Below are 25342 nucleotides of genomic sequence, written 5' to 3'. Positions count from 1 at the left end.
AGAGCAGCAGAATCAGGACTATTGGATTTAGGGTGAAAACATCTTGTCAGACAAAAGCACAACCAACTAGAATCAAATGGCGTTGACACACCTCCCGGACTCAAACGTGAACCAGGTCGAGTCTCTGCCGTATCTCCTCAGGGAGTTGAGCGGCCACATGACCAGCTTGACTCTGGCATTATGGACGTCCCAAAGGTAGATGTTCTCATGGGTGATCTGCATTGTGCACTCTCCGTAGATGTCCAGGTTTGGGGTAGGCATCAAGTAAACATTAAATCTCTCTGAAATAAAAAAAACAAACAAAACAAAAACAATTAAAAGTCATAAGTACTGCAATATTGGGGGTTGTTGAGATATAATGAAATGAAAAATAAACAATTAAAATAATTAAAATATAACACTTAATTTGATCTTATAAAAAGATTTGCATGTTGCATTAACAATATGCAAATAATGTGACAAGACCTGGGGTTTGTTTAAAATAAAATAAAATAAAATAATCAATATAAAAAATAATCAAAAAAATTATTTTGCAAGATAAAATAAAATAAAATAAAAAATAAAATTACCAATTAAAACCATTAATAATGTGACAAGACCTGGGGTTTGTTTAAAATAAAATAAAATAAAATAAAATAAAATAAAATAAAATAAAATAAAATAAAATAAAATAAAATAAAATAAAATAAAATAAAATAAAATAAAATAAAATAAAATAAAATAAAATAAAATAAAATAAAATAAAATAAAATAAAATAACCAATTAAAACCATTAAAATAGAACACTTAATTTGATCTTATAAAAAGATTTGCATGCTGCATTAACAATATGCAAATAATGTGACAAGACCTGGGGTTTGTATAAAATAAAATAAAATAAAATAAAATAAAATAAAATAAAATAAAATAAAATAAAATAAAATAAAATAAAATAAAATAAAATAAAATAAAATAAAATAAAATAAAATAAAATAAAATAAAATAAAATAAAAAATAAAATTACCAATTAAAACCATTAAAATAGAACACTTAATTTGATCTTATAAAAAGATTTGCATGCTGCATTAACAATATGCAAATAATGTGACAAGACCTGGGGTTTGTATAAAATAAAATAAAATAAAATAAAATAAAATAAAATAAAATAAAATAAAATAAAATAAAATAAAATAAAATAAAATAAAATAAAATAAAATAAAATAAAATAAAATAAAATAAAATAAAATAAAATAAAAAATAAAATTACCAATTAAAACCATTAAAATAGAACACTTAATTTGATCTTATAAAAAGATTTGCATGCTGCATTAACAATATGCAAATAATGTGACAAGACCTGGGGTTTGTATAAAATAAAATAAAATAAAATAAAATAAAATAAAATAAAATAAAATAAAATAAAATAAAATAAAATAAAATAAAATAAAAAATAAAATTACCAATTAAAACCATTAAAATAGAACACTTAATTTAATCTTATAAAAAGGATATAATACATTTTAATTATTTTGCAATATGCAAATAATTTGACAATATACTAATATATATTACATTATACGTTTATATAATATTACACATTTTATATTATATAATATTTAATGTATAATATAATATATTTATCAAAATTGTGTTCACAACTCATTTTACTTCCATAATATGAAGTATTTCCAAGTAAAACAGGATATTTATTGTGAGAGAAAAAAAAGAAAAAAAAAGAAAGTAGAATAGGACCCGACTTTTTCCATTGGGAGTTGATTGAATCATTAAAAGTAGGTGTCATATGCCAGGATGGAGCCATGAAGCTGAAGAGGTCGGGGTTTTCAACATTTTTTTTTTTTTTTTTTTTGCAGTATTTATTCAGAAGTGTTGTTTAATATATTTTGATATAAATACACAGTTGACAAAACTGAGTGGTTCCTTTAAGTAAATAACTCATAGAAGTTCAGCAGCCATACCAGCTTAGCTTGACAGAAATTGCCAATGTTTTGTGTGAAACAAAACTCCTAAGAGGGTAAACAGTTTCTTTAACAGATACGAAAAGTTTGCCAACTGCTGTGTGATTGACATTTCTTTTAATAATAATTAAATTTGCTTAAAATAGGGCAACCACTGTGGCGGTACAGTCAATTCAGCTGTCATATTTACAGACATCTAAAACAGCTTGGGTAAATGCAGCTTTTATTTGCACAGCTGAAAGATTCTGCTCTGCCTAAAGATGACAGAGAATTAAAGGATACGGCTGGAGAGCTCGAGAACATCTTAACAGAGCTATCTAGCATGATTATTATTTTTCCAACTGACTATTTTCCTTCTTGCAGATGCAGCTCTTGCAGTGCACAAAGGTCAACAGATTGTTGCCATAGAGCCGCAACTGAGCCAACCACAGCTGGAGTAACCACACCATCTCAATTAGCTCCAAAAAGACAAGGGTGCACTTCATAATCCAAATTAATAGTGCCTAATTATACCTAATGCTTCAAAATAAGATATGTGTCTCTCCAGAGGAAGAGGCAATGTAATGTGGGGGCTATTTTAGGGATTGTGAAAATTAACTCTGATTTAATTATCGCAGCCCGCCGTTAGAGGGGTCTAATTGAAGCGCAAAATGGCAAACTCTCTACTCGTTATTCCTCAGCTGTCGAATAGCACAGAAACGATCATTTTGCTGACCTCCAGCTGATATAATCATATACACATTGCGCTCTCGTTATGAAAACAAATCAATATTTGCCTGTCATTTGATTTAAAAAAATTTGATGATCACAGCAGGGTGTCTGACACAGCTGAATGCTTGAATGCTTGAGCAGCACTTGGAGATGAACTGATATTGATTTTCTGAATTATGTTTAAAAAACAAACTGTAAACACAGACACAACACAGACTGAAACAGTGTGATCATACTGAACATAGCACGTACCGAACTGTACCGAAACTGTGACACTAAAACCGTGATACAAACCGAACCGAACATACAGTACAGTCCAAAAGTTTGGAACCACTAAGATTTTTAATTTTTTTAAAAGAAGTTTCGTCTGCTCACCAAGGCTACATTTATTTAATTAAAAATGCAGTAAAAAAACAGTAATATTGTGAAATATTATTACAATTTAAAATAACTGTTTTCTATTTGAATATATTTGACAAAGTAATTTATTCCTGTGATGGCAAAAGCTGAATTTTCAGCATCGTCTTCAGTGTCACATGATCCTTCAGAAATCATTCTAATATGCTGATTTGCTGCTCAATAAACATTTATGATTATTTTCAATGTTGAAAACAGTTGTTTTCAGGATTCCTTGATGAATAGAAAGTTCAAAAGAACAGCATTTATCTGAAATACAAAGCTTCTGTAGCATTATACACTACCGTTCAAAAGTTTGGGGTCAGTAAGAATTTTTATTTTTATTTTTTTGAAAAGAAATTAAAGAAATTAATACTTTTATTCAGCAAGGATGCATTAAATCGATCAAAAGTGGCAGTAAAGACATTTATAATGTTACAAAAGATTAGATTTCAGATAAACACTGTTCTTTTGAACTTTCTATTCATCAAATAATCCTGAAAAAAAATATTGTACACAAATATTTTGTACAATTGTACACATTAAATGTTTCTTGAGCAGCAGATCAGCATATTAGAATGATTTCTGAAGGATCATGTGACACTGAAGACTGGAGTAATGATGCTGAAAATGATAAAGCTTCTTTTAAAAACATTAAAAATCTTAGTGGTTCCAAACTTTTGGACTGTACTGTACATACATACATATTTATACAACAGTTCATTCTGGTTCTGGAATCTGAGAGGTCTTTCCAGCCATGTGATATTCTAGCAGTATTGCCACGGGAACCGTTTCACCATTTGAATCACTCCAGTGTCAGCATTCTCACAGCGAGTGTCATGGCGGACGAGGAACCCCACCATATGTTTATAGATACTACTGTTATTTTGTAACGGAATGTAGTTTTAAGAGTTTTTTAGGCGAGAATGTAGTCGTTATGTAAACAGTACCTATTTGAAAATTTGTTTAGGCGCTTTCGGAGATGTGAGCTTCAGGCCGTCAGCGGCAGTTCAGCGTGTCTCAGCCAGTCCTTAAGGAATTTGGCGCTATCTCTTATGTAGATAGTGTTTAAACATGAGGTATAATTAGTTTTGGGTATATCAAACGGGCAATCTTCTGTCTTATTAATATTTTATTTATTTTATCTATTTGTTCTAGAGCTAATAGATTTGGCTTAAGGGGTATATTAAGTTTCATAACTTTATATTTACATTCAAATTAAATCCTGTACTAACTAGAGTGATGCTTTTGTACCAAAGTCCCTTTAAGACAAGTCATTTCACTCGGCGGCCATCTTTGAAACGCCAAAACTGTTCGCCAACCTTACGATTACATTTCATATTTGAAATCACTAATTAAATCTGACAACAGCTGTCTTATAAATGTTTTATCCAAACGCTCGAATCATGACAAAAAACCTGGAAAAACCTGGCTGGATCAAGCTAATGCGCATGCGCAGACCTAAATGCGCGTCTCATCTGCCATGTTTCAGAGGCGCGCGTCTGACTTTCTATAGAAACCGGTGCTTCTAACGGCTGCTGCAGTGACGCGATGACTTTACCAGTCGGCGATTGGCTCTTATTTAGAAGGCGGGACTTATTCCGCCATATTGCGCGTTTCACTTTCTCCCATTCAAAACAATACGAGTGACACATCTTGTGTTATTCTATAGTCTTCGTTTTGTACTGAACTGTTTGCTTGAGTTTATTTCCTATTTTACTTTGTATACTGTTATAATGGGTATTGTTGTTAATTTAAATATCGTTCAATAAATAATACTTTAAATAAATAATATTGCATATTTTTGGTATTAAGAAAGAGTCCATTAATGATTTCAACTTCAAGTTGAAAAAGTTACATTACTACGGCATGAGATGGCGGCAAATATGTCTTTATGAGCGAGTCAGTCAGTCGCAAAGACTTGTATATTAAAATGGACTGAAACAAGGAAACAAGGACATTGTTTTTAGTTTAAACAGCATTTTACGAGACGCAACTGACAAATGCATTGACTAGTGCTGTCATGGAAATTTCTTAAATGTTAAAAAGGACAAAGATATCACTTTTCTCAGCGGACATTCAAACTGATTTTGATTATGAATTTAAGATTGACCTCAAGAATATCAGCCAGATGCAGGTAATACACTCACTCAGGCGATCTCTCTCTCATAATACTCTACATATTACAGTGAGTTTCAATGAAGCGACTCAACATTCCTTCGTTTCTAGCTCTAAAGTGACATTTTAAAATCAGTAACTGGCTTGGGCTCAACTGTTAAACTGTCAACTTGAGATTTGTGAAGTAGTTCCTCACAAAAGAGGGTTTTTAAAGACACTCTGTTGTTGTTGTTCTTATTTATTTACACACTTGTGCCGCCCAACTGTTGTATAAATGCAATATCACACTCGTAGCCATGCAAAATGGCTGTATATCAGCACACTGTTATTACCTACAGCCAAATCAATACTCGTGATTATATATATATATATTACTTAATTATTGAAAAAAATAACATACGTATATGCCCCAGACCTACGTATGTCATACATTTCATACATTTGATAGGCGATAAACATGATACAGAGTAACAACTCACTGCGTGATGTAGCCTATAGAATGTAGTTAGGATGGCTCTAAAATTCATAATATTGCTGCAAAATCTGGCCTGAATGACTTTTGTTTGCAGAACATAAAAATATATTTTGAAGAATGTTACCATTGACTTCCATTGTATGAAAAAAACAGAGGCATTTCTCAAAATAACTTCTTTTATGTTCCAGAGAAGAAAGTAAGTCATACAGGTTTGAAACGACATGATGTTTAATTTTTGAGTGAACTATCCCTTTTAATACCCATTTAAAACCCATTAATCTCATGGCATTATTTATGAAATTGTAAATGCAGTGTAAATGCATTCATACCACCTCTGAACTGCAATAAATAGTCTGTAAACATATCTAAACACCAATTCAGATGCAGCTTCTGAAAAAAAAAGCCCATTGTAGCCTAAAAGTTTGTGTGTAAATGATCTTTTGGGAGTAATTTCTCAGCCAAACTGGATGATTAATTATGTTTATGAAAATGAAAAATAAAAATAAAATAATTCTAGTAATTTAATGTTCCTTAAACCTTGGTCATTTTTGTACAGTGAACAGCTCTGGTACTGTTTTGAGTGTCACTTGATGTCCAATGTAAAATCTACGTCCTTAAGCAAAATCCGTTTAACTTTAAATTGAACACATTGCCATTCATTCTAGGAGACAAAATGAATTCACTAAAGATTCACGCTCATTCTCTTAAGCGTTTTTTGCAGAGGTGCCATGCGTATTCATCCTGCTTTTCTTCTGCGTCATAATCTCATCCATCTCTATGACAAGCTTCATTATGGGCTGATGCTCTGATGCACGGCAGTACCCATTAGTGCTTAGTAGAGAACCTTGGCCCGAGCAGATCATTTATAAACATGAGAACAGACCTGGAGGGACTGTGTTTAACAAACACATTTGGTCCTTGTAATAGAATCATTTAGGGAGTACAAGAGAAAAAAAAAAAAAAAAAAAAAAAAAATCACCCAAAAAGCTGGGCTCTAATTGGATACTGACCGTTCTGTTCCCTCTGCACCCCTGCTGCTAACAAGTCCGGTTCTCCCAGGCTGATGTCATTAAGTCTGCTGCCCAGACACTCCAAACACAATAACTTCCACCACTCTTCAGCCTCCAGCTCTGTGGACACACACATCCATATCATCATGTTTATATGCAAACATACAAGAGCAGCAACTGAAGAGACAGCAGCGAACAGGGAACAAGTAGAAGAAAAACACATTACAGATTTAGCACTAATGCACAAAAACAAGCAATTTGCGAAAGCTACGTTGGTGATGAATGATATTTTTTCTAGTCATCGACCAGCTCAGCCTTTCTATGAATAATAAATGTTTAATGTTAAAAGAGATATGCGTTTTAAAACTAAAATAACCAGTAGTCATATCCAGACACAAAGGGGTATAGTGATGGACAGACAAGTCATAGACAGGCAGATGACAGACAAGTTTATAGGTCTGGACACAGTTTCTAAATATACTCGCCAAGTGCAAAAGGGGAGTAAAAACTGGCTGTCAATTAAGAAAACAGAAATACTGACCATTTTTAGGAAGTGCAATGATGGAAGTCATGCAGGTTTGCAACAAAATGAGGGGAAATTACATAATTTTCATTTTTTAGGTGAACTTTACCATTTGTTACACTTATACAAATATATAAATTATATTTTATATAGTTATGTTATATACTATCGGTCGAAAATTTGGAATAATTAAAATGTGTTTGAAAGAAGTCTCTTAAGCTCACCATGGCTGCATTTATTTGAACAAAAATACAGTAAAAACAGAAATATTATTACGATTTAAAATAACTGTTTTCTATTTTAATATATTTCAAAATGTATTTTATTTCTTTGATGGCCAATCTGAATTTCTTAGCAGCCATTACTTCAGTGTCACATGATTCTTCATAAATGCCGATTTTGCACTCAATTATTATCAATTATTACTAATAAGGCTTCTTATTATCATCAGAGTTGAAAATAGTTTTTGCTGCTTAATATTTTTGTGAAAACCATACTTTTTTCTTTTATTTTTTCAATGAACATTTGAAGATTTTATAATTTAATAAATGAATCCATCATTTAATTCAATTTAATTCATAATTTAAAATCTTCTTAGCCCAAACATTTGAATGGTGTTAGTGTTGTGAACAAAATATAAAGCAACAAAAACTATTTTCAACATTGACAAAATTAGCTCATTTCAAATTTGATGCCTGCGACAGGTCTCAAAATAGTTGGGACGGGGGCATGTTTACCATGGTGTAGCATCTCCTCTTCTTTGAAGATGTCTGGGCATTGAGGTTATGAGTTTCTGGAGTTTTGGTGTTGGAATTTGGTCCCATTCTTGCCTGATATAGGTTTCCAGCTGCTGAAGAGTTTGTGGTCATCTTTGACGTATTTTTCGTTTAATGATGTGCCGAATGTTCTCTATAGGTGAAAGATCTGGACTGCAGGCAGTCCAATTCAGCACCTGGACTCTTCAACGACGAAAAGCCATGCTGTTGTAATAGCTGCAGTATGTGGTTTTGCATTGTCCTGCTGAAATACACAAGGCCTTCCCTGAAATAGACGTCATCTAGAAACCTTTATATACACCTTTCAGCATTCATAATGCCTTCCAAAACATGCAAGCTGCCCATACCGTATGCACTTATGCACCCCCATACCATCAGAGATGCTGGCTTTTGAACTGAACGCTCCTGAACTCTCCCTCCACTGTGTCTGTGATTTCCAACAAGAATCTCAAATTTGGATTTGTCTGACCATAGAACACTTTTCCACTTTGAAACAGTTCATTTTAAATGAGGCTTGGCCCACAAGACACAGCGGCGCTTCTGGACCATGTTCACATATGGCTTCCTTTTTGCATGATAGAGCTTTGGTTGGCATCTGCAGATGGCACAGCGGATTGTGTTTACCAACAGTGGTTTCTGGAAATATTCCTGGGCCCATTTAGTAATGTCATTGACACAATCATGCTGATGAGTGATGCAGTGTCGTCTGAGGGCCCAAAGACCATGGGGCATCCAATAAAGATCTTCAGCCTTGTCCCCTATGCACAGATTTCTCCAGTTTCTTGAATCTTTTAATGATGTTATGCACTGTAGATGAGATTTGCAAAGCCTTTGCAATTTGACATTGAGGAACATTGTTTTCCACAATCTTTTTACGCACTCTTTCACAGATTGAAGAGTCTATGCCCATCTTTACTTCTGAGAGACTCTGCCTCTCTTAGACATCCCTTTTATAGTTAATCATGTTACAGACCTGATATCAATTAACTTAATTATTTGCTATATGTACTCCCAGCTGAATATTTTCAAAATCTTTTCAAATTGTTTTTAAAAATGGCTGAAAAAACTTTTTCAGGCATTTGTTGCCCCCATGCCAACTTTTTTGAGACCTGTAGCAGGCATCAAATTTGAAATGAGCTCATTTAGTGGCTAAAAGTGTAAAATTTCTCAGTTTAAACATGTGTCATGTTATCTATGTTCTATTGTGAATAAAATACTGGCTCATGTGATTTGAAAGTCTTTTAGTTTTCATTTTATTCATATTTTAAAAAATCGGGTTTCGGAATTCGGGTTGTATTTAACAATATTACTGTTGTTACTGTATTTTTTATTAAAAAAAAAAGTCAAGAACATTAAAAACTGTAATCTCAAACTTTTGATTGTATATAAAATTATATATTAAAGTTATATAAATATAGAAATGCAGTTTAATGGACAGTAAAAGTAATTATGAGCAGCACATTTTCTCAGTTTACACATTATTAGCAGGTGTTGCAATAGTTATTTTGGCCCCTGTGTGCACACAAAAGAAAACACAAATAGCATTCTGTAGGAGTTGAGCATGTTGAGTAAACCACTTGCATGTATTTATGTGACTTCTTGTTTTTTTCTCTCTTTTTTTCTTGGCAGTCAGTTTATGAAATTCTTGAAAATCTCCTGGATAATCTAGAGCAGACTCTGAACAGTATTGCTCTAATGAGTAAACCTTACAAACATCCACTCTGAAGCACCTAATGCAGTTTAGCACAAAGTGAGCACAAATTATGACTACGGCAACTACAAAACAAGCTCCGTCCACACCGCTTCTCTTTGTGACATGAGTTTGACAGCTCAACGTTATGAGATTAGATTTGTCTAATTACATGCCAAGTAGTTCTTAGCAGATCCGTGACCTGGTCGAGTTTGTGTATTCAGCGGAGCTTGTTTGAATAACAATGCCTGTCTTCTTGATGTTTCCCTAAGTATATTTCAGCTGTAGTAATTGAAGCTTAAAATGAATACTGTATGTCTGTTCACATTTTAATTTTGCTTGCTTGAGTAATGTGAGCAGGCACCATTCAAAATATTCAGTCAGAAAAAAAATACTAGAATTTGCTATAGTGCCAAATGCATTAGTGAATAGTACAATGAATAAAGTCTTATCAAATAAGTTACACAATACTATGTGTAAGTCATGCACACAGATCCAAAAGATGGAAATAAAGCTACACTGCCTTAGTTTATCTTTATCTAATTTTATCCAATCACAAACAAAACATTGTCAACATTTTTTAATCAAGCTTTTTGTTGGACTTTTTGCATGGCCTCTCTCTTGAGACGGTGACCTTTAAGTGTGTCTAAATTCACACACACTTTTGGGACCACTGAGTGGAAAATTGGATAAACAAATACTTCATCAGCATGGCAAACTCTCAAGTGCTCAGGCAGCTATGTGCACAAACACAAAGATGCCCGGTGGAATCACAGCACTTTACAGCACAACATCTTCACATGGTTAATGGTTCACGCAGAGCACAGGAAATGAGAAGAACTATATGATAAATAGTCAAGGGAGAGAAAATGGGTCAGGACAGATGAGAAAGGATTAGAATGGCAACATCAAATTGATAATGAAAATAATCAATGAATTTCATTATCGAATAGTAGGGTCTGTGGACCCTGCATGGAGAAGGTGACGCCACATGTAACGAGAAAATATTTATTACTTTTTACGGCTATATTCTTATAAGGTCATTTGGCAAAGCAGAGCATAAGCATGCAAGCTCAAAAACTTTTAGTTTTAAATAAACATCTACATTTATGCGTATAACCAAACCAATTTATATTGCTTTCAAGGTATATAGGGTGATTGCAAGTTGATTGGGACACTTTTTCCAAGTCTTCTCAATGGCAAAGTGTCTAAATCAACTTGAATTCATTCATATATTCATATATATATATATATATATAGTATGTGAACCACTTGCAGAATCTGTGAAAATGTTAATAATTTTAACAAAATAAGAGAGATCATACAAAATGCATGTTATTTTTTGTTTAGTACTGTCCTGAGTAAGATATTTTACATAAAAGATCTTTACATATAGTCCACAAAAAAAAAATATTGAATTTATTCAAATGGCCCTATTCAAAAGTATGTGAACCATTGATTCTCAATACTGTGTGTGATTACCTGGATGATCTATGACTGTTTTTTTGTTTTGTGATGGTTGTTCATGAGTCTCTTGTTTATTCTGAGCAGTTAAACTGAGCTCTGTTCTTCAGAAAATTCCTCCAGGTCCTGCAGATTCTTCAGTTTTTAAGCATGAACATTTTTGAACAGGATGAAGATGTCAAAATTTTTCTTATTTCGCTTGAATATAATTTTTTTCATTTAGTACTGCCCTTTGGAAGCAACAGAAGATACTTGCATGTTTCCCGGAAGACAGATTAAATACAATTTACCTTGATCTTCAAATTCCAAATGTTTTTTATGGAGCATCAGTGAATATTTGAACCTTTTTTAATAGTTGAGTTTGAGTCCCTCAGTTGTCCTCAGTATGAAAACACAGATCTCACAATCATACAGTCACTGCTGGAAAGGGTTCAAATACGCAAAAGATGCTTAAAAACTGAAGAATATGCAGGAGCTGGAGGATTTTTCGGAAGAACAGAGCTCAGTTTAACTGCTCAGGACAAACAAGAGACTCATGAACAACCATCACAAAACAAAAAAAACAGTCGTGGATCATCAGGTAACCACACACAGTATTGAGAATCAATGGTTCACATACTTATGAATGGGGTTATTTTAATAAATTCAGCTATTTATTTTGTCCTGTGGATTATATGTAAACATTTATGTAAAATATCTTACTCAGGACAGTACTAAATAAAAAAATAACATGCATTTTGTATTATCTCCCTTATTTTGTAAAAATTATTAACATTTTCACAGATTCTGCAAGTGGTTCACATACTTTTTCTTGCAACTGTGTGTATATATGTATATATATATTTTATGCATTCCCTGGAAACCGAACTCAAGACCTTGGCATTGCTAATGCCATGCTGTACTGAGTTTTTATATTAGAAATATCTACACTACCATTCAAAAGTTTGGGGTCAGTAAGATTTGTTAATGATTTTGAAAGAAGTCTCATATGCTCACCAAGGCTGCATTTATTTGCTATAGTTATGAAATTTTAATATTTTTTAAAAATGTAATTTATTCCTATGATGTCAAAGCTGAATTTTCAGCATCATTACTCCAGTCTTCAGTGTCACATGATCCTTCGGAAATCATTCTAATATGCTGATTTGGTGCTCAAGAAACATTTATTTATTATTATTATTAATGAAAACAGTAGTCTGCTTAATATTTTTGTGGAAACTGTGATACATTATTTTTAGGATTATTTGATAAATGTTCAAAAGAACACTAGAAATTCAAATCATTTGTAACAATGTAAAAGTCTTATTGTCACTTATGATCAATGTAAAGCATACTTGCTGCTGAATAATAATAATAATAATAATAATATATTAATGTTAGTTATTATTATTATTATTATAATTATATGAAAGTAAAATGCAAACGCACATTCAAACGTGATTTCAATACTCCACATTTTGAAAGCGGCTCCCTGATGCATGCAAATATCTCCCAATATGAAAGCTATCTTAGGCTGGACTGTGTAGTTGTAACCATCTCTTACACGTAGCTCTGTGATTTTGTCTATTTGCACTTTGAATATTGAAAGAGCACTTTGTTATTCTTTTTATGGTAATACTTTACAACAAGGTTTCAAGTTAACATTAGTTAACATTGATTCAAATGAGCTATAAGTCACAGATCTTATAGTCAGACATGATAATTCTAAGACAGAGAGAGAAAGCGAGAAGCGAGAAGAAAAGGGTCAGATCACCACAAGCTTAACCTGACAGACTCAGAGGGAGGTGAGGAAGTGGAAGTGAAGGATCAAGGGAGGTCGAGTTCCTACATGTGGCGGACATGTGAGGGACACAAGCTCCATATGGCCGGAGTTAGTGGGAAAGGGGAAGTTCGAGAGGGGGCGGCTCATGGACATGTACCTGTGCCAAAATTAAAAGCCACAAGGAGAGTTAACCACACACACACACATATATACGCCTGAGGTCCACACTGACGCAAAGGTGATTTACTCCTACAAGGACAACAAGGTGATCTAATGCAGCAGGACACATCACCAACAAACCAGCACAGAAAAGTCTTTGAACATGTCACAGTTGCAACACTGAAGGACTGAAGACTTCTTCATCTAAACAGCCTCAAGGCACGTATACTTTTTAAACCCTTGGTGTACGCCCATATCTCGCACAGCTCTTCATTTATGCCCTATGCCCGCTCTACCCGTTCCCATTAATATCCTGCCTCTGAAGGGAGTGGAAAAGAGTCGAGGCAGAGCTGGGGGTGGGGAGGTTATTGTGGTAAATGGATTCAGGAGAACATTCCTCGCCTCCCCCTGGCAGTACGGAAGACCCCAGAGGTGCTAATGATATCCCAGCGGGTCTACCGTGCTGCTCCCCCTGCACATCCACTCCACTGCCTCTCCTTCCCGTCTCCTCCAGCTCTTCCCCTTTTCTCCTACCTGGGAATTTAGCTCGACGTGAAATTTGAAGGCAAAGGACAAATTCAGTGCTGGATTATAATAAGTTTTCCACTTCTTCTGGTCTAATGTTGTTGTGACCACATTATTGTGGGTGGAATTCACTAAGATTTATTCGGACCTGCTGTTATGATTTATCAGCACATAATGTTTGCGTTGCTTTAGCAACCAATTCACTAAAGAAATTCTAAAAGTACACAAAATATTTAGGCCTAAATTCAAGATTCATGTATTTGAATTGCAAAATTCCTTTTTGGATTGAACAGTTCAAACTAGTAAATGTAATAGTCATACATAAATGAAGCAGGTAAAAAACAGGTTAGATTTCTGTAATACTAAATAACTATGATAAAATAAATGTGTTTTTTTTTTTCCGTTTTTAAAAAACAAAAAAAACAAACAAAGTTTATATATTCATCAATCATTCCAATTTGTTTCAGTACATTTTAACTAATTAAATATTGCTTTTTTTCACAGCTAGCCATATTTTAACCATGTTTAAACTTTTTAATTGAATAAATTTAATTAAATCGCTGCAATCCAGGTACTTGAATTTGAACTTTAAAATCAAGAAAGGGTGCTCGTTTACACTGCACCATGGATATATGCCTGGGTATGACGTTCTTTTCCATGATCTGATGAATATCTGCTGCCACGATCACAAGAAAGTGTATAATGTCTCTTTTTCAATGAAATTCTATTCAATAGTGCTGAGTTTTGTGAATTATATATTATAAATATATTTAAATAAAGATATTTACATAAAAAGGAGGTGTTTTTATGCTGATGTGAATGACTTAATACTCATTATTCAGCATTTTATCTGTGCAGTCTGAAATATGATGTCTCAGTCCGAAATATGATGTGGAAAAGTGGAAGCCCAAGCCCGCGGGGCCCCATGCAATAGCGTGCTTTGCGTGGTGGGCATGTAGAAAACAGTTTTCTGCTTAAAGGGGTGATGAACTGAGAAATCAATTTTTTTTTGCTTTTGACATATAATAGGTCATCATACTTTAAGAATACCCTGTAAGTTTTAGAGCTGAAAACTTCCTTGTTAGTCCAATAAAAGCTTTAATTGACACCAGACCCAGCAAACGACAGGATTTACAAAGTGGGGATCTATGATGTCAAAGAGCAGCAAGCACCGCCTTTGCAGAAGAAGATCAGCACCTACTTCATCACTGCCCATTTAGCCCCGCCCACCGATTTGCGCATGACATGCAATAGAATAGGTAGCCTAAGTAACATAGACCTATCACAGTAGTGGGCGTGTACACTGAAGTCTCATAGCAGACACGCCCCTTCAAACAGCGTTCAAACCAGAGGGCTAAAATCAGGGTAGGAAAAATGCCTTTTATTTATAAATTATGACAATTTTTGATGTAAAAAGTATACTAACATTATAAGTGCACCAAAGGAAACATTATAAAACAATAAAAAAAACAACGCAGTTCATGACCCCTTTAATATTTTTGAGGAAACTATGATCAAAAGAATAGCATTTATTTGAAATATAAATAATTTGTAATATGTCTTTCCTGTCACTTTTGATAAATTTAATTTGCCCTTACTGAATATAACCACACTGACTTCATTTTTAAAAAAAAATTGTATTTCGTTTCTCATTCAAAACAATTGCATTGTGTTAAACTGACTTAAAACAGTTGCGTTTTGGCTCAACTCAATATTTTCATTTTGAAAGAACCTTTCAATTAAGTAGACCAAAAATTAAATTTGATGCTTGTTCAATTTACTTACATTATTAGTTCACCCAAAAATGAAACTTCTGTCATTAATTACTCGTTACAAACCCGTAAGACCTTCGTTCATCTTCGGAACACAATTTAAGATGTTTCTGATGAAATCCGAGATAAAAAAAATAGTTTGAGCCCCTTCAATCTGGTTTCTATAAATTTCACAGCACAGAAACTGCATAAGTGAAGGTTACTAATGACATGTTACTTGCTGCGGACTCTGGCTGCCTGTCAATTTTGATTCTTCTTAATCTCAGTGCAGCCTTTGACACGGTCGATCATTCTAATTTACTCACTCATATGAAATCTGTGTTTGGCATCACTGACACTGCTCTACACTGGTTTAAATCCTACCTCACCGACCGTAGGCAGTTTGTTTCCATGGTTGGGCACAAGTCCAAGATTGGCTCAGTTAAATTTGGGGTGCCCCAGGGATTAACTTTGAGTCCAGTACTTTTTAGTATGTATATTTGTCCTCTTGGTCATCTTTTGCAATCTCTTGGTCTTAAGTATCACTTTTATGCAGATGACACTCAGATTTACATTCACTGAAAACCTGACAATTACACTGCTGTTGCTTTCCTCGAACATTGCATTTCTGAGATTAAAATATGGATGTCTAAAAATGTTCTTTGTCTCAACAGTGATAAGACAGAGGTTATGCTGCTTGGCTCAATCCATCAATTACGCAAAGCTGGATCTCCATCACTTAATGTAGATGGCTCTGTCCTGGAGTTTCAAACAAAACTAAAGAATCTGGGGGTAACATTTAACCCCCATGTACAGAATACAGTTAAAACAATTTTTTCATCTCAGAAACATTGCAAGGCTGCGCCCTATGCTATCTTTTAATGTTGCAGAAAAACTGATTAATACGTTTGTTTTTTCGCGCACTGATTATTGCAATGCTTTGCTCGCTGGAGTATTGAAAAATACCCTTAATAAACTACAATATGTTTAAAACTCAGCTGCCAGAACAAGTACAAGAACTAGAGAGCATATCACTCCTATGTTGAGTCCCTATTGGCTTCCCGTCAGGTTTCGTATAGATTTTAAAATTCTTATGCTTACATATAAGGCCTTACATGGCTTGGCTCCACATTATCGATCTGAACTTTTAACAGTTTACACTCCCAGGCATGAGCTCTGTTCTTCTGAGTTAAACTAATCAATTAAACTGTATAACTTGTTTTAATTTTTGTTTGATATTAATTTTATGATAATTTAACTTAATAGTTTTGGACAAAATTAAGAATGTTAACTTGATTCAACTATATGGCATCGAATTAACCTTATGTAGTAAACTTAAGTTTACTGAAATAATGTTAATTAAATGCAACATAACCCAGTTATGTGGAACCTGTTGACATAAAAAAAAAAAAAGTTAGGCAAATCCAACATATAATGTTTTTGAGTACATTAATTTCTTAAAAAAAAAAAAAAAAATTCAGTAAAAAGCAAAAATTTCTCTCAAACAAACAAAATATTACATTTGGGGTGCATTCACACTTGGCATGTTTGGTTTGATTAAAGGTGCCCTTTAACTTCTTTTTACAAGATGTAATATAAGTCTAAGGTGTCCCCTGAATGTGTCTGAAGTTTCAGCTCAAAATACCCCTTAGATTTTTTTTTAATTAATTTTTTTAACTGCCTATTTTGGGGCATAATTAGAAACGAGCCGATTTCAGGTTGTGGCCCCTTTAAATCGCACGCTCTCCGCCCCATCCCGAGCTCTCGACTCTATCACAGCATAAACAAAGTTTACAAAGTGAATACAGTAAGAAACGATGGTAACTTTAACCACATTTAACAGTACATTGGCAACATGCTAACGAAACATTTAGAAAGACAGTTTACAAATATCACTAAAAATATCATGTTATCATGGATCATGTCAGTTATTATTGCTCCATCTGCCATTTTTGCTGTTTTCCTTGCTTGCTTACCTAGTCTGATGATTCAGCTGTGCACATCCAGACGTTCTGCCCTTGTGTAATACTAACTGCCCTTGTGTAATGCCTCAATCATGGGCTGGCATATGCAAATATTGGGGGCGTACACCCCGACTGTTACGTAACAGTCGGTGTTATGTTGAGATTCGCCTGTTTTCCGGAGGTCTTTTAAACAAATGAGATTTATATAAGAAGGAGGAAACAATGGAGTTTGAAACTCACTGTATGTCATTTCCATGTACTGAACTGTTATTTAAATATGCCAATATAAATTCAATTTTTAATTCTAGGTCACCTTTAAAACGAACCCTGGTGCAATTGCTCGGTTAGTGCGGTTCATTTGAGCATGTGTGAACGCTGCCATCCGAACCCTGGTGCGCACCAAACAAGCGGACCGAGACCACTGAAAAGATGGGTCTCGGTCCACTTCCAAACAAACTCTGGTGCGGTTCGAATGATATATGAACGCAACACGGACCAAAGACATGTAAACAAATCAAAAACAGGAAGATGAGACTCAAAAAAGGACAGAATCCTCGCGCATGTCGGTTCTTCTTGTTTTGACTACTTTACACATTTTATAAGCTCTTCACGAATTCCCAGCTGGCCAAAATACCATCACATGCAGGCTACACACACACAACGAGCGCATTTACCTCAACACACAGCATTGTTTTGGATATTCGGTAAGTTCCGTCTCAAAATAGGCAATACGTCATAAAATCCGACCAATCATGTTGTGAATGTATCCCTGTGCCTTTATGTTCGTTATCCTTTGGTTCGGTGCTAAAACTGGCAATCTGAACGAACGCTAATCAAACCAGGCCTAAACGTTTTTGTTTTTTTTCTTTTTTGGTCCCGACTGAATGAACCAAATGAACCAAAATACAAGTGTGAACACTACCTTAATCAAACATGCTTTATTTGTCCCGGTAAAATGAAAATAATGGTAAGCCCCAGAACTGAATATTATAACTCACCTACAATCATTTCGCAACCAATTTAGTATTTATTCATGTTTGTATTCTGGGTGTACTTTTTTCCCTGTGAGAACACTTTGATCAGTTTCGACATTGCCATCTTTCCACTACAAGATTCTCAGTGTGAGAGGAGAGAAAACTCAAGGGAAAAGACACTTTTTGCTGCCAAGCTAATGGTGAGTAAAGCATCTCATTCATATTTCAAATGCGTGTTTGTGTGTTAAGCCTTTCTCTTGTTGTTTTGTTTTCTAACTGCTGATCTGTCTGTTGCCTTTGGCCATATTCATTCTCAATGACACAAGCTATGACACAATTTATTAAAAAAAAATCCATGTATATCCCAATGGGCTCTTCTACCACACATTAGCCTTAATGTTTTCAGCACCTTCTCTAGTTTCATAGTAAAAATGGAATAACTCAAAGAATAAACAAGTACTCCTAATATGTGAAAATCAATACTTGCTAATCTTAAAATATAGAATAAATGTCATTTTGGATACAATCCAGCACTACAACAAAGACTTTTCTCATAGTTGGAGACAGTGCTTACCTGACTCACAGGCAAATGTCTTTGACGTCTCATCACAGAAAATAATTGCTACTGCATGTTTCTTGGTCTCTCGTGGCATTCGCGTAATGTTCTTAATGTTGTGGAGCTCAGTAATCTGTGAAAGAAGATGAAACTCGTTACCAAAATTAACAAACTCAAGAGGAGGAAGAAACGAAGAAAGGAGGATGACACTGAGGTAATGTAGTTACTGTTATCTGAAAATGAAATGATTTGAAATTACTGCCGTGCCTGGATTTAGGAAGCAATGGAGATGAGAGACGCTTGCTGTATTTATTGTCACACTAATAACAAACACTAAAGAACAGTTGGAATTGAAAAGTTAAAATAAATCTTAATATTCATAAGTATTTATAATATTCATATTTTCTATGTTCAGGAATGTTTTAGACAGGGTTACATAAACTTAGGCTCACTTTGAAAACATGCCTCTATCTACATTTTTGCAAAACTCCAAAACACCAACAATTTTTTTTTTCTTCACACAAATTATGATAACAGTGACAAAACATTGATTATTTTCGCACGGTTCCTTTACAAATCATACAGTATTGTACGATTTGTAATCTAATATATTTTGACGTTTGTTTCACATAACCAGCTCCATATGTTTGGCTTTTCTGGCCTAGTAAACTTGCTAGGTAGCTCACCTGGTACAGCATTGCATTTGTAATGCAGAGAGCTGGGATACAAGTCCAGTGAAACACAATTTACCATAAAAGAGCTCAAAGACTTTTAGATGCAGCTAAAATGGCATGGTTGCTTCAGCAAATGCTTTTTTTTTTTTTTTATCTCACATTGCTTTTGTTAAAGGTGCTGTATGTAATTTTTATGCTACTAAAGCATAAAAAAAACAATATGTTTGCAGAGATTTAGGAAACATTCTAAGTTCAAATACTTGTTTTCTCTAAAAAAAAACAATGGGACAACCAGTTATTCTACTTTGAAATGTGCATTCTGTGTTGGAACATCTGTTTTTGTTTTGCGCAGTGTGATCCCGCCCACTTCCAATTTACCCAAAAGTATTTAGAAACACCAGGTTGCCAGTTGGGGGAAAACAGGGAGTATAGCAGCCATGGAAGCCAGCAAACAATCTGGGACAGAGATCGCAGATTCTACCCTAACCTAAAAACCACGTACACATTAGCTGATCAACTTGCAGTGTAAGGCTTGTCGCTTTACATTGTTAACTGCATTAGTTTCTGTTGCGTGTCCTCAATATGGCAACCCGCATGAGTTTAGAGTCTGAGGAGGAGGGGGTGGGGAAACAACTCTCTTCAATAGAGCTGTCAAAAGTACTAAAAAAGTCAGTACTAAACTTTTAATACAATATGTTTTTGAAGCAGGGACCATTGAAGCCAATCACAGACATATCCAATGAGCACGTGAACACAATGGCCAATCAGAGGTGTTTACGAATCTGCTCAACAGCACTCAAAGCAACAAATTTTTAGCATTTCAGTGCCGAAGTGGTACCAAAGTTGGTACTTTTGACAACTCTACTCTCCAATATTTTAAATTTGGACTGCAGTACCCATTTCAACCACTAGCTGTCAATATTACATACTGTAACTTTAACACTATTGTTAGGTTCAGGGTAGGGTTTAGATGGTATGTTATTTTCAAACACGACAGAGCATTAACTTTTATAGCGCCATTCACCAAATATTTAATTTACGAATTGCCAAGTTACGTACAACAATCTACATAATAAAACATTGTCAGATTAACGTTAATCTGTTTCAGCTAAAACTGAACATGCTTTTAGTGCCGCTCACTGGACTTTTCACTTTAAAGGTGTTGCGAATCATGCAAAAAGCAATGTAATATTTTGCAGAAATATCACCACCGACATGTTTTTTCAATGAGACTGGGTTGGTTTATGCAGACAATGATACATATTTCTTCACCCAAAGCTTTATTATACTTAAAGGGGGTAAGAAAAGGACGTAAATAATTTAAAATAAGACAAAACAATGAGTAAAATTACCCAAAACAAGTAAAATCAAGATGCTTCATATTTTGAGTAACCCCATCAGCACTTTTAAGCCTAATTTTAAAAGTGTGATTACTAGAAAGTATCTACAGGGAGTGCAGAATTATTAGGCAAGTTGATTTTCTGATCATATTTTTTTTTTTCCAAGCACATTTTACCAATTCCAATCCACATCAATCTTAATAACTACTATTAATATTGTTTTTAATCATTTATAAGTGATATATAATTGTTCATGAAGGCTGGAAATGAAAAATGCCCTATATTCAGGTGTGCAGAATTATTAGGCAGCTTTTCTTTTACAGATAAAATGAGCCAAAAAAGAGATTTAACTCAGACTGAAAAGTCAAAAATTATTAAATACTCATGAGAAGGATGCAATACTAATGTAATACTAGAAATTGCAAAGTTAAAGCATGACCATTGGACAGTGAAATGCTCATTGGGTCAGCGGGGTCATACAAAAACAGCTGGAGAAGAAAAGACACGTTAACTGCAAAATAATTAAGAATTAAGGTGAAGAATTAAGTGTGAAACCATCAGGAACCCTTTAGTCTCCAGTGCCACCATTTCCCAGTACTGAAACCTACCTGGAGTCTTCAGAAGTGTGAGGTGTCAGGATCTCAGAGACTTAGGTTAGGTGAAGAATCCTAAAAAGCGACCTGCTCTTAATAAGAATCACAAGCTGAAGTGTTATAAAATACATGAAGACTGGGTTTTTATAGGCCTTATAGACAGACAGCTTGAGAGTGACTCCTGAAGGACCAGCACCACATCCTCTTGTACCACTGTTTGAAGAATTTATCTTCCAGAATCTGGCAGTAAGGTGTGGGAGTTCACTTTTAGTCCATCTCTTATCCTGAAATGTCCATCTTGCAGAGATGGACTAAATGATCTTCCAAAACTTACTGACAGATTCTGGAAGATAAATTCTTCAAACAGTGGAGGATGTGGTGCTGGTCCTTCAGGAGTCACTCTCAAGCTGTCTGTCTATAAGGCCTATAAAAACCCAGTCTTCATGTACTTTATAACACTTCAGCTTGTGATTCTTATTAAGAGCGGGTCATTTTTTAGGATTCTTCACCTAACCTAAGTCTCTGAGATCCTGACACCTCACACTTCTGAAGACTCCAGGTAGGTTTCAGTACTGGGAAATGGTGGCTCTGGAGACTAAAGGGTTCCTGATGGTTTCACACTTAATTCTTCACCTTAATTCTTAATTATTTTGCAGTTAACGTGTCTTTTCTTCTCCAGCTGTTTTTGTATGACCCCGCTGACCCAATGAGCATTTCACTGTCCAATGGTCATGCTTTAACTTTGCAATTTCTAGTATTACATTAGTATTGCGTCCTTCTCATGAGTATTTAATAATTTTTGACTTTTCAGTCTGAGTTAAATCTCTTTTTTGGCTCATTTTATCTGGAAAAGAAAACCTGCCTAATAATTCTGCACACCTGAATATAGGGCATTTTTCATTTCCAGCCTTCATGAACAATTATATATCACTTATAAATGATTAAAAACAATATTAATAGTAGTTATTAAGATTGATGTGGATTGGAATTGGTAAAATGTGCTTGGAAAAAAAATATGATCAGAAAATCAACTTGCCTAATAATTCTGCACTCCCTGTATTATAGTAGTATTTTATATCTTTCAACTACATGTTGAAAAGACATTTTCATAATGAATATACATTTTTCTAGTCAAGCAATGCTCTAAAATAATATATCATCACGTAGAAATTGTGTAAGTATAAATATTTTTAAAATCCATATCCTTATCACAAAAAAAACCCTGTAAAAATCATATGACCTTTGAATATTATTATGGATAATGGGGGTTCCTGGAGTCAAAAATGTTGGGAACCACTGATCTAGAGAAAAACAAAAACAAAAGAAATGTTCTTGTAAATCGGTTTCATCCAGTACACTAAAAAAAAAGGAGATAATGGGATAATTAGGGATATGACTAAGCTGTCACCATACTGCAATTAGAATGAACGAATGCTGCTATTGTTTTGTGATTACTTGCGCTTTAATAAATTAAGCTAGCAGGGATGTGAATTTGAATTTTTCATCCATGATTTAAAATATTTTCACATCCATGACAAACACTATTACCTCAGAGAAAAGCAGCCTCCTTACACACAGTACAAAATAAGCACAGTCTATATTTAAAATGCTCTTCAGGTACATTTCACTTCATCTTCCAGCATCACACACACAACACAACGTTACACAAAGTTTACCAACACTTCTTCGGAGCTCTGTTGAAATAGTTAAAATGCAGTCGAAACAGCAGACGCTACACTTCACCTCTCAGTTTTGCCGGTGGCATTTCTTGGTTTGAGAGTATATGATTTGCCTGTGGCAACAGGGAGGAGGTGTTTGAATCTGAAAGTGTTTGTGTTGTGCTGAGTGTGGGTTCAAGGTTTATCAATCTGATGAAGAGTTTGCTCAAGGCTTTAAGAGAACTTCTCCAGCTTGAGTGCGTCACAGTGAATGGATGACGTGCTGATGGGTGTGTTGAAGCATGTTCTGAAAACTTCTTCGCTTTCAGCTAGGTGTTAGCCTCGCAAAGCCAGTCCTTTGACTACAGATCAAAAGGTCTGACCTACATTGCAGTTTATTCTGGCCAAGAAGTCGGTCCATTGGCATGACGTCTGAGAATATGGAGACTAGGAATGTAGTTATTGTTAACTAAAATGAAAACTATTACAAATTGTTTTCGGTAACTGAACTAAAATAAAATCTAAATATTACAAGAAAAACAAATGAAAATTAGAAACTAGCAGGAATCTTCTTCGAAAAAAGTTGAAAGTTGGCTTATGGAGGTCAAAACCAAATTGAACATTGATGTCAATTGATTTAAAAATGTATTACATTACTTACATGATTCACTAATCCAAATGAGCACATATCAACATGTTAACAAAATGTTAACAATATCAGGAACAACAAATATGAACAAACTAGGACTTTACGTATGTCAAGTATGCAGTTTAATAGAAAATTAGCTTAATCGTTGCATCTTTAAATCTAAAAATCAGAACAAGTGCAGAAAGTTACACCTACACCAGTGTCGGCTGGTACAGCATCTTTATCACACATACTGAAAAGCCGGGCTGTTGCTTTGTACCACATTCACTCATCTCCCTCATGTCTAATGAGTAATCTTTTTAGCAGGCTTGTTAGAGCTGATAAAGGCACGTTCCCACAATGCAGCGACATCAAACCGCGGTGTCACGGCCCTAATCTACAACCGCATCTGTGCTCATTATTCTAGAATGTTCTGCATGTTCGCCGCATAAGATCATCAGCCATCGCCCTGATAATGAGCCCTAATTGGAATATTTTCAAAAAGGCTTGAGGACAGGAAAGGGATGTAATGCTTGAAATTATTCACACTAAAAGGGGGTCTGGTTCCTGGGCGGAAAGAAACCTGGTGCAATTGCAAAATATCCTATAATGGATTTTAATTTGGCATTAGACGTTATAAACCTAATCCTGATATTGCAATTGGAAAAAAAAATATCTGATAATTTAAAAAAAAAACAATTTCACCTCATCTGTCAAAAACAATAGGAAGAGTTCTCTGACAAGTCTATATTGGGTAGGCATGTAAAGTTGTTAGGTAGGTAGGTATGTGGGTAGGTCAGTAGGTAATGCAGGTAGATAGGTATTTATGTAAGGTAGGTAAGGTAGGTAAAGTAGGAATGTAAAGTAGGTAGGTAGGTATGCATTTATGTAAGGTAGTTAGATAGGTTGGTAGGTATATAAGGTAGGTAGATAGGTAAGGCAGGTAGGTAGGTCGGTATTTATGTAAGGTAGGTAGATAGGTAGATAGGTAGGTAGGTAAGGTAGATAGGTAGGTATGTAAGGTAGGTAGGTAGGCATGTAAGGTAGGAGGAAGGTAGGTAGGTAAGCAGGCATGTAAGGTAGGAGGTAGGAATATAAAGTAGGTAGATAGGTAGGTAAAGTAGGTAGGTAAGGTAGGTACAGTAGATATGTAAGGTAGGTAGGTAGGTAGGTAGGTAAGGTAGGTAAAGTGGATATGTAAGGTAGGTAAGTGGATATGTAAGGTAGGTAAAGTGGATATGTAAGGTAGGTAGGTAGGTATGTAAGGTAGGAGGAAGGTAGCTGGTAGGTAGGTAGGCAGGCATGTAAGGTAGGAGGTAGGAATATAAGGTAGGTAGATAGGTAGATAAAGTAGGTAGGTAAGGTAGGTACAGTAGATATGTAAGGTAGGTAGGTAGGTAGGTATGTAAGGTAGGTAGGTAGGTAGGTATGCAAGTTAGGAGGTAGGTATGTAGGTAGGCAGGCATGTAAGGTAGACAAGTATGTAAGTTAGGTAGATATGTAGGTAAAGTAGGTATGTAAGGTAGATAGCTAGGTAGGCATATAAGGTAGGTAGTAGGGGTGTAACGGTACGTGTATTCGTACCGAACGGTTCACGGGGCAAATTCCAAATGGAAGTGATCATCCCTATGCCTTACTCC

General features: G+C 34.7%; 1 protein-coding gene across 1 annotated transcript in view; it reads right to left on the bottom strand.

The window, feature by feature from the left end:
* dok6 (docking protein 6) overlaps positions 1-25342 on the bottom strand; it is a 93707-nt gene that overhangs the window by 25152 nt on the left and 43213 nt on the right. The window contains exons 3-5 of the mRNA XM_067378211.1: positions 18828-18942; positions 6666-6785; positions 92-281 (exon numbers count right to left, since the gene is read on the bottom strand). Of these exons, the coding sequence (XP_067234312.1) occupies positions 92-281; positions 6666-6785; positions 18828-18942 (425 nt within the window). The remainder of the gene's footprint in view (positions 1-91; positions 282-6665; positions 6786-18827; positions 18943-25342) is intronic.

Source organism: Chanodichthys erythropterus, chromosome 23 (assembly GCF_024489055.1).
Source record: "Chanodichthys erythropterus isolate Z2021 chromosome 23, ASM2448905v1, whole genome shotgun sequence".
NCBI lineage: Eukaryota > Metazoa > Chordata > Actinopteri > Cypriniformes > Xenocyprididae > Chanodichthys > Chanodichthys erythropterus.
This window is presented reverse-complemented; position numbering and strand designations above follow the sequence as displayed.